The sequence below is a fragment of the Apteryx mantelli genome, chromosome 1 (genome assembly GCF_036417845.1).
Source record: "Apteryx mantelli isolate bAptMan1 chromosome 1, bAptMan1.hap1, whole genome shotgun sequence".
NCBI lineage: Eukaryota > Metazoa > Chordata > Aves > Apterygiformes > Apterygidae > Apteryx > Apteryx mantelli.
The window spans coordinates 222,868,582-222,879,582 of record NC_089978.1 but is presented as its reverse complement, the minus strand read 5'-3'; the positions used below and the strand labels follow the sequence as shown (position 1 = coordinate 222,879,582).

The window sequence follows — 11,001 nt, the reverse complement described above, 5'->3', positions numbered from 1 at the left end:
TCTCTACATTGATAACAATTTGAAGCTCTTTTCCACATCAGAGATTTTTCACACTCCGTCATCCAATTCTCCTACCACTCTTCATAAAGTTACCTTCAGCCCATTGTAAACTGATTATCTGGGGCACACAGTAAGCAAGAATTTTGTGCCTTGAAACTTGGCCTTTGCATCTGAGGAAGTTAAATCAAGTAGTGCCACACATATCCAGTTTTTCTGAACCAATTCTGCATGTATGTGTCTGAGTATCAGCATTTGTACAGGAACACACACTCAGATACACACATGCAGTAATATCTTTCTGTTCCTACTTTCACATACGAGTTTTTGGAAAATTTGTATGTTTTTAAGAACACTGTCCTTTCTTTTTTTGTGTGTGCACATTCTTCTGTCTGTTGGCACACCATTTTCTCCTGGCTTGATTTACACGCTGTGCCGGCGTTTGTTGATCATGGCCACAATGTGGGACAGGTCCAGACTTTTCATCATAACCTCCATGAACTCCTCATCTTTCCTGGCTCCTTCCACAAATTCATCCAGAGAAAGTTCACCTGTGTCAGACAGACAGGAGATATCAGAACAGGAAAAGGAGTACTGTAATCCAATTTTAGAGACAGTTCACTAAAGATTCACTGCTCTGAATTACCAAAAGTTCTCAGATAGGTTTTTTTACATTATCTGAAACTTACATTATCTGATCTCTCTGCAACTCTGGCTTCCGTATTTTTCCTAGGCAAGGGTTAAATCACAGGAGTCTAGCTATTCTGAAGACAGGGGTTTCTCACAACTCCATTACAAAGGGTATATCACAAAGAATAGAGAAAATATGTGGCTAAGGAGCGAGATCATAGTTTCCTACATAATACTGCTGGATTAACCTGCTTCTTTTTGGCCTAGCCTGTCCTGCTGGTAGGCCTCCTCCATAACTGCTGGTTTTCCTGTTAAAAGAAGTAACAGAATGAAACTGTGCCAGGCAGAATAAGGTTTTCTGTCCTGGGCCAAGAAGGCCTCATGAGAACAAAAAGCAGAAAACATAGGCATGGAGTGCAGAAAAACATGACTGTGGCTAGCCCTTGTGCAGGGAAGCAGCTCAGCAGAGTGTTGCTGGAATAACAAAAGAGCAAAACAGAAGGTAAGGAGAGCGTGAAGTAACCAGGAAAGAAATATCTCGCAGGGACTTACAATAACTACAGTGGCATCCAGCACCTTTTGGCTGACTGGTCCACAGCACCTAATGGGGCTGCCATACACCCTGGAGCAGACCCAGTGGAATAACTCATAACTTCCACCTGAAATGAGAATGCCTCCTTTCCTAATTGCTGAAGGATTTAGGAGCAGCTGAGGCCACCTGAGAAACTGTTTGTCATTCCCACTTCTAACCCTGACATAAGCTACATAGAAACATCCCAAAAGGCAAAAAAAAAACCCAACCCCAAACCCCTACAAAACTCATATGGACAAAACATAGCTTAGAGTTAGTGCCAGAAAACGAATCCTATCAGACTGGTTATGTACTAGGCAAGGAGAAAAGTGTCTCAGCAAAATTCATGGAGAATAGATTGCTGGGAGGGACTTCATGTCACCAGCAAATAAAAAATGCAGAGGCATAACGTTCAAGCAAGAAAGGAAAATGTGGGTATTCTTCTGTAGCACTGAGTGATCAACTGAGTTGGATGACATAGATAGGAATCTTACCATCTCCATTCACATCAATTTTATTAAAGACTCGATTGGTGAACTCTTCTGCACTAGTTTCATGGTCGCCGCCATTGATAGCTCGAATAGCCTAAAAAAAAAAAAAAGAACAAGAATGGGAGGCTGCCCTGGAGCAGCAGACTGATTCCACTGCAGCCTGTCAGAGGAGATTCAGAACGTGAGAGTCGTACCTGACACCCTTCTCATGCAAAAGCACACCAGCGCCGTGGGAAAACAGAGCAGAAATTCTGAGGCCTTACAGCTGGCACTGAAGGCTTCAAAGGGAGCATGGTTCTGAAGCAAGGAACGAGCAATAAAACCTCGGGGACTGCCCTAAATCTGCTCAGGTAGTGCTTTTGCGCTATAGAAATAGCAGAATCCAGGCCACTTTCCCAGATCAAACTCATCTAACTTTAGCCATCTACAAGTCAGATCCACAGGTCTAAGCTGACCATCCGTGTTTCCTTTAAACTGAACGAGTAGGCACATTTCCAGAGAGCGATTTGCTCCACCCTGAGAACTCTCAGAGAGGTATCATGAACGCCTCTACAGGTGCCCGTTTTTATCCACGTACAACAGTGGAACCTAGCCAAATCTAAAACTAGACTATCATCTTCCAGGTGTGAAGTAAAGATGGAATAAATCACACCTTCAGAAACCAACAGGTTAAAGGTAAAACCTTCAGTTTTACCTGTGAAGCACTGGGTAAAAAAGACAAAGCCCTATGAGATCTCACGCTCCCCACAGAAAATCGCGCTGACTAACAATTCATATTACTTAGTGTAATTGCAAATGTTAATCCATTTTTACACTGGTCTACACATGAACTGGTTAACAAAGGAAAACAGAAATCTAGACTTTCTGTGTGCATCTTCCCAGATTCCTCTGGAGCTAAATATGATACAAAGACACTATTTAATTTCCTTACTTACCTTGTTCTTCTGACGGCTTCTTCTAGTACCCTATGGTCCACTAAGCCCCATAATCCCATCAAACACTCTCTCTATTTGACATCCTGATAATCCCTTCATTATATGCTGTAGTCATTTATTTCTCACATCTCTGCTTGCTTTCCCTGTTTTCAATTTATATGCTGCTTCCTGTGTGTCCTGCTTCTCCCTAAAGCTCATTAGAGATTCATTTTCAGCTTAAGAATATTTAAGTGTTATTCACTACCATTTGTCCTATTCATTACTATATAGGCAGGGTTTTCTTTTCCATGCCTAATTCTTTCCTTTTTTTAAGGATGTCCATGAAATATGTGATTCCAGAGCCATCATATTGATTCTAAGACTATTAATTTTTTAGCTTTTATCTTCGGATATTTAATAAATTTGTTCATACTTTCTCAAATGCCCTTCTACTAAAACTTAGTATTGGCTCAGCACCTTCCCAAGGCCCCCCAAAAAGAGACCCACAGGACTAGTTTCTCAAGGGCTCCGTGTGTTGAACAGTTACTATCTGTTGCTGCACTGTGATGCCTGACTATTTCTTTCACAAGTCATTTGTCAAAGGCTGCATATTATTACAGTTATTATTGACTTTTTTTGTCTCCGATTTCTTTCAATGCCCAGCACTGACATTCATATCCACATGAGGACTCCATTGCTACAGTCTTATTAGTGGTTTTATTTGTGGACAACTCAGACTTCAAATCTTTATCAAATCCATTTTCTGACCTTTCTTATTCAGAAAAGCAAATTATTTAGGGTCATTGAATCTTTCCTGCATTCTTGTAGTTTCCCAGTGTCTGTGGAGTAATCTGACCTTCCAGAATAAGTCATTCTGAGATATTCATACAGTCCTATTTATGTCTGTAATTCCAACATCTCCCATAACAGTTATTTGCACTCAGTCTTTTCTACTGGCAGTCATACTTCTGCAACCTATTTAGCAGAGTGAGAAATGTATCATTACATTGACATTTAGGAACAGATTCTAAAAAGCAAAGTGGGAGCTAAATATCCAATTACTATTCACATGGGAGAAAGGAAACTTCTGGAGCATATGGCAGGACTACGAAGGACACATTGCAGAGACTGCAACTGACAGTCATGGAGTCCGAAATCTTGGAAAGTTCAGGTTAGGTCCTGGACAAGTAAAACAATTTTATGGAATTATCTATGCTGTAGTGTATGCTATGGTGGTAGAGAAAAGTCTGTCAAGCCTGCTGACTGAACCATGTGACTGTGGAGAAACCTGCTAAAAGGGAAAAATGATGTTATGGCAGGTATCATCCATGATCATCTATGTGGGAAATAGAGAAAGTCTCACCTGTGAGATGGGATTTGTCTTTAAGGAAAGAGGAAGGAACGCAGACCCCTGGAGACTCACCTTAATGATGTTGAGTAATTCATGTCGATCAATGCAGCCATTGCCGTCCACATCATAGAGCTTGAAATACCACCGCAATTTCTGTTCCATCTTCCCACGGAGAACGAGGCTGAGAGCAGCCACATATTCCATGAAGTCAATATATCCATCCTGTGGGAAAATGAAAACCAAATTGTGACAAGAACAAAGTGAGGGAGTTGTGACTCTAGAACTACTTTACCTTATTGCTCTTTGGATTCACAGCTGGAAGAGATATAACTAGTCCTCCTTCAAAATACATGGCACAGAGGCTTGGCTTTGGGGAAAAGCTTGGAAATGGCGTGTTCACCTGTTTAGCATGCACACACTATATTTTGGCTACCTTTAAGATCTCCAGAACACCTGGATTTCTGTAGTTCTGATCTATTGCATGGCTAGAACACTCTGTGCTCGCCACTTGCAGAAGTGAAACCTGTCACTCGCATGGCCGTGTGGATGACCCCTCCTTCTCTGCCCACCAGAGCTGACTGACGAGGGCCTTTTAGGGAAGAAAACTGGTCCAGAGCCCTGGCTGCAAGAAAAGCGGAAGATCGCTCCACCTTAGGTTTTCTCTGCTAGCCTGTTTTGTCTCTGTGGGAAAGTACTGCTCTTTTAATAAGCCATAGGTCTGTTCTCCATTCTCTAAAAAAGAGTAACTGAAAATATTTTTTAAAGGCATGGAATATGATTTGACAGCTGGAGAAAATGTTCTGTATTTGTTTTTTTAAACCTTTAATTTATTGAATTTATGAAGAAACTCAAGAAGCTCTTGTTTCCTTTGCAAGAAAAATGCTAGATACTAAAGACTCATAATCTAGGGGAAAAGACTTAGTATTGACTTAAATCTAAAGCAGATAAATAGAAATGACAGATAAAGTACATATGTCCTTTGATGATTCTGAATAACTACTTTAACAAATCACAAAGGAAAACAATTAAACTTTCATTTGTTGAGGAATCCAAACAAGATCAGATGCCTTTCTGAAACATATGTAAAAGGCAAAGGTAGGTGGACTAGCAGAGCACTACTATTGGACAGCAAGGATCACAGTATTTTAGAATATCTTTTTCAGGATCACAGCAGTACTCCCACTATGTGAGATTTTTCATAATTAGGGTGAGCAAAGTACCAGAAAATACAGACAAACAGCTTTAAACTTGGAAAGGAGGGGCATGATGGCAATTTATAAAATAACTATTGAAAAATTATCCTCTTTGCCCTCAGCAGAGTTCTCAGAATCTGAAGGTCCAGAGGGCAGATGATCCTACCCGTCTTAGACACCTATATTACTGCAGGGTGACTCTTCCTCTGGGTGCTCTTGTTCCTTGCCGTTGATTATAAAAGGAGCTGAGATTAAGTGGCTAACTATTAACAGGCTAAAATTAACTGATGTAGGTCCACCTCCTCTGGCTGCCCTGCTCTTACTTCATTCCTCTCGAGATTATTCCTGCTTTATTTGATAGATCAGCTTTTTATCTTAGTGTGAACAGATCTGAATTTGAGAGGTGTCTTAAGGCATCGTTTACTGCATAACCTGAAGCTCACACAAGCACTTTGAAATGCATTACAGCCTTGAACAAATTTTAAAGTCCTTAAATACCTCAAAAAATGACAGAGAGAAAGGAAAATCTTCTCCAAACAATGTAAACATTTTGGTTTAACTTGTAAAACTTTGCTTCTTGCGACTATCATCATCCTGGGCAAAGTTGTGGACTGAGAACTTTAGGGAGAGGAAGAATCTTTGAGATTTGCAGTCATTACATCCCTCACAAGACCTCAGCTACCCTAATGGAGCCTGGGTGCTCCTCTCTTACCTTTAAACGTTCTGTAATATTCATTAGCATTCCTTAACTCTTTACACCTTCTCACGTGTTGTCCAAATGACCCTGTGATTTCCTACCCACATCACTTGTCCTCCTCGACTCACAGACAGAGGCTCCTTCTGGTTTCAGAACCTTGGAGCAGAGACCAAAGCTGCATTTTCCTAGGCTGCCGTAAGACCAAATTTATCTGCCATTCACATTACAGACCTGCAAGCACAGGCTTACGTATACGTGGATAAAAACAGGCAGAAGTGAGAGGCATGTCCTCCTTAAAGGTACTAAGGGGGATACTGTAGCTTACATTAGAGACAGCAAGAGGTTGCCTGTCACAGCGAGTGATACTACCTGCTTCCTAACTGCTGCTATATGCTATACCTCCTACTACTGAGGAGAGCCGTATAGATTGTCTACCCAAGCAAGATTAATTTCAGCTGCCAAGTACCTGGAAATGACTTCCTCTGCAAATGTTATAAATATTTCTATTTAATTTGGTTTCTGTATTCTCTAATACCTAATACAGGTTCATTTTTGAAGAATAATAAAAGGCTTAAAAAAGCTCTAGATCCCAACCTCATCTTCTTTCACTAGCATTTTGCTAACCAAGCAAGGCTAAGTCAATTAATACATAATAAAGGATTCTCAAAATTCAGTGATGAACTTGCAGAAAGCATTTAGAGGACGAAGTGTTATTGCCTATGGTTATGTTATCTCTGTTATTATCTACGCACATTAATTTGTCCCTGCATTTAGCTACTTTATATTGGTGTCCCTCAACAACTTTCCACACCAGGGTTTGTAAGAGAAAACCAAGGACTCCAGCAGTTGCAAGAGCTGGTTTCCTCTTAAGCCATACAAGGCACAATTTCCTTGCTGGAGAACTCACCTTATTCATATCAAACGTGCGGAACATCTGCTCAATGTACTCATTGGCCTCCGGATCCAGCCCTCGAAGCCCAAAGAACTGTTTAAATTCATGCTCGGTCAGCTGTCCAGAAGGACATTCCGTCATGAACTTCTTGTACCAGTGGTGGATCTCAACAGTCTGCAAGTCATCCACTGTGGAGCTGCTGTTGTTCCCCATGTGTACAGATGGTCGGAAGGAAGAACACTTCAGGACCGATCCTCCTCCTCCTGCTGCTCTTGCAGCACTGCCCATCTGTTCCTCTCCACATTCAACAGTAGTCTCAGTTGAGCGAGGGACCTAACTTTCCAGAAGCCAATTATAAATTTTAATCTGCTTAGAGGCTGATTTACAAACCTGAAAGTTTCAACGATATAAATAGCTTCCTTAAAATAGAAAGAAGATACAAGATAATCTACCAAATCGCTGCTATTTCAGGAGCCAAATCAGAAAGGGTGAGACCATTAATCAGATGCTGGCATTAAGAACTATACTGGTTTTACACACTACTCTGTTTTTAGCTTTGATATAATTATGCGTGAAAACGAGGGGAAAAGGCTGCAGGTTGTGGGATTTAAGGTGGAGTAAAATTATGACCTACTCCTCTAATTGTGTTTGAGAGTCTGTCTTCTCAGGTGGAGATCATTTTGTGTCTAGGACCAGACCATATCACAGAAATCATACGTGACCACAGATATCAGGTTATGCAATAGGAAGCTTGTCTCCACTCACACAAAGGAGCACGGAGGAACAACGGCAGGTGGAGAAAGTGAATAACACCCTGCCCTGGCTGCTCCCAGGCACATCGCAGGAGGGCAATCAGCCCATGAATCACAGAATCGCTGAGGTTGGAAGGGACCTCTGGAGATCATCTAGTCCAACCCCCCTGCTCAAGCAGGGTCACCTAGAGCATGTTGCACAGGATCACGTCCAGGCGTGTTTTGAATATCTCCAGAGAAGGAGACTCCACAACCTCTCTGGGCAACCTGTTCCAGTGCTCTGTCACCCTCACAGTGAAAAAGTTTCTCCTCATGTTCAGATGGAAGCGTCTGTGTTTCAGTTTGTGCCCATCACCTCGCGTCCTGTCACTGGGCACCACTGAAAAGAGTCTGGTCCCATCCTCTCGACACCCTCCCTTCGGATACTTGTACACGTTGATAAGATCTCCTCTCAGCCTTCTCTTCTCCAAGCTAAACAGGCCCAGCTCTCTCAGCCTTTCCTCATAAGAGAGATGCTCCAGTCCCCTAATCATCTTTGTAGCCCTTCGCTGGACTTGCTCCAGTAGTGCCACATCCCTCTTGTACTGGGGAGCCCAGAACTGGACGCAGTACTCCAGATGTGGCCTCACCAGGGCTGAGAAGAGGGGCAGGATCACCTCCCTCGACCTGCTGGCAACACTCTTCCTGATGCACCCCAGGATACCATTGGCCTTCTTGGCCACAAGGCCACATTGCTGCCTCATGGTCACCTTGGTGTCCACCAGCACTCCCAGATCCTTCTCCGCAGAGCTGCTTTCCAGCAGGTCAACCCCCAACCTGTCCTGGTGCATGGGGTTATTCCTCCCTAGGTGCAGGACCCTGCACTTGCCGTTGTTGAACTTCATGAGGTTCCTCTCTGCCCACCTCTCCAGCCTGTCCAAGTCTCTCTGAATGGCAGCACAGCCCTCTGGCGTATCAGCCACTCCTCCCAGTTTTGTATCGTCAGCAAACTTGCTGAGGGTGCACTCTGTGTCTTCATCCAGGTCACTGATGAAGAAGTTGAACAAGACTGGACCCAGTACTGACCCCTGGGGGACACCGCTAACTACAGGCCTCCAACTAGACTCTGTGCCACTGATCACAACCCTCGGAGCTCTGCCATTGAGCCAGTTCTTAAGCCACCTCACTGTCCACTCATCTAGCCCACACTTCCTGAGCTTGTCTATGAGGATGTTATGGGAGACAGTGTCAAAAGCCTTGCTGAAGTCGAGGGAGACAACATCCACTGCTCTCCCCTCATCTACCCAGCCAGTCATTCCATCATAGAAGGCTATCAGATTGGTTAAGCATGATTTCCCCTTGGTGAAGCCATGCTGACTACTCCTGATCACCTTCTTTTCCTCCACATGCGTGGAGATGGCTTCCAGGATGAGCTGCTCCATCACCTTTCCAGGGATGGAGGTGAGGCTGACTGGCCTGTAGTTGCCTGGGTCCTCCTTCTTGCCCTTTTTGAAGACTGGGGTGACATTGGCTTTCTTCCAGTCTTCAGGCACCTCTCCTGTTCTCCGTGACCTTTCAAAGATGATGGAGAGTGGCCTAGCAATAACATTCACCAGCTCCCTCAGCACTCGTGGGTGCATCCCATCGGAACCCATGGATTTGTGGGTGTCAAGTCTGCTTAAATGATCTCTAACCCGATCCTCCTCGACCAAGGGAAAGTCTTCCTTTCTCCAGACTTTCTCTCTTGCCTCCAGGATCTGGGGTTCCTGAGGGCTGGCCTGAGCAGTAAAGACTGCAGCAAAGGCAGCATTCAGTAACTCTGCCTTCTCTGCATCCTTCGTCACCAGGGCACCTGCCCCATTCAGCAAAGGCCCCACATTTTCCCTAGTCTTCCTCTTGCTGCTGATGTATTTGAAGAAGCCCTTCTTGTTGTCCTTGACATCTCTCTCCAGATTTAATCCCAAACGGGCCTTAGCCTTCCTTGTCGCATCCCTGCATACTCTGACAATGTTCCTATATTCCTCCCAAGTGGCCTGTCCCCCTTTCCACTTTCTGTATACTTCCTTCTTCTGGTTGAGTTTTGCCAGGAGCTCCTTGCTCATCCATGCAGGTCTCCTGCCCCCTTTGCTTGACTTCCTACTCATAGGGATGCACCGATCTTGAGCTTGGAGGAAGTGATGCTTGAATATTAACCAGCTCTCTTGGACCCCCCTTCCTTCTAGGGCCCTAACCCATGGGATTCCTCCAGGTAGGTCCCTGAAGAGGCCAAAGTTTGCTCTCCTGAAGTCCAGGGTTGCGATCCTACTTATTGCCCTGCTTCCTCCTCACAGGATCCTCAACTCCACCATCTCATGGTCACTGCAGCCAAGGCTGCCCCCGACCTTCACATCTCCAGCCAGTCCTTCTTTGTTTGTTAGTACGAGGTCCAGCAGCACACCTCTCCTTGTTGGCTCCTCCACCACCTGTGTCAAGAAGTTGTCACCAATGCTCTGCAGGAACCTCCAGGACTGTTTGTGCCTAGCTGTGTTGTCTTTCCAGCAGATATCGGGGTGGTTGAAGTCCCCCATGAGAACCAGGGCCTGGGATCGTGAGGCTACTTCCAGCTGTCTGTAGAAGGCCTCATCGACTTCCTCTTCCTGATCAGGTGGCCTGTAGTAAACGCCCACAACAGTGTCACCCATGCTAGCCTGCCCTTTGATCCTTACCCATAAGCTCTCGACTCGCTCTTCATCCACCCCTAGGCACAGCTCAATACATTCCAGTTGCTCTCTCACATAAAGAGCAACTCCACCACCTCGCTTGCCTGGCCTGTCTTTCCTAAAAAGCATGTAGCCATCCATGACGGCACTCCAGTCACGCGAGCTATCCCACCATGTCTCTGTAATGGCAATGAGATCATGGCCCTGCGACCGCACACAGATCTCTGGTTCTTCCTGTTTGTTCCCCATGCTGCATGCATTGGTGTACAGGCATTTCAGGGAGGTGATCGAGCATGCAGGTTTCCCAGGAGGGGTAAAAGAGGATCCTCCATAGCCACATCCCATGTGCACTTCCCTGGCTGCATTCACCTGCTGGAGGCATCCTGACTTGAGCAGTCTTTTGCCAACTACCCTGTCACTATAACTCTCCCCTTCCCCCATCTTACCTAGTTTAAAGCCCTCCTTACCAGGTTGGCCAACCTGTTGGCAAAGACACGCGTGCCCCGCTTAGTGAGGTGGATCCCATCTCTCGCCATCAGTTGTCAATCTTCAAACAGGGTCCCATGGTTGTAGAAACCAAAACCCTGTTGCCAACACCAGCAGTGCAGCCAGTCGTTAACCTGGAAAGTCCGTCTCCTCCTCCTCTCATCCATCCCCCTCACTGGCAGGAGGGAGGAGAAGATGACCTGGGCTCCCAGACCCTTGACCACCATCCCCAGAGCTCTGAAGTCCTGCTTGATGGTCTCCAGTTTGCCCTTGGTGTCATTGGCACCCACATGGAAGAGCAGCAGAGGGTAATAGTCCGAAGAATGGACAAGCCCTGGCAGTCTTTCCA

The 11,001-nt window shown here is 44.9% G+C and overlaps 1 protein-coding gene across 1 annotated transcript; it reads right to left on the bottom strand.

Annotated features, from left to right (window-relative positions):
- Nucleotides 1-420: 420 nt before the first annotated feature.
- Nucleotides 421-6,949, bottom strand: LOC106496142 (guanylyl cyclase-activating protein 1-like). The gene is made up of 4 exons (XM_013956737.2): nucleotides 6,752-6,949; nucleotides 4,027-4,176; nucleotides 1,693-1,783; nucleotides 421-548 (listed from the first exon to the last, which is right to left on the bottom strand). The coding sequence occupies exons 1-4, from the start codon at nucleotides 6,947-6,949 to the stop codon at nucleotides 421-423; spliced, it is 567 nt and encodes a 188-aa protein (XP_013812191.2).
- Between the last annotated feature and the right edge of the window lie 4,052 nt (nucleotides 6,950-11,001).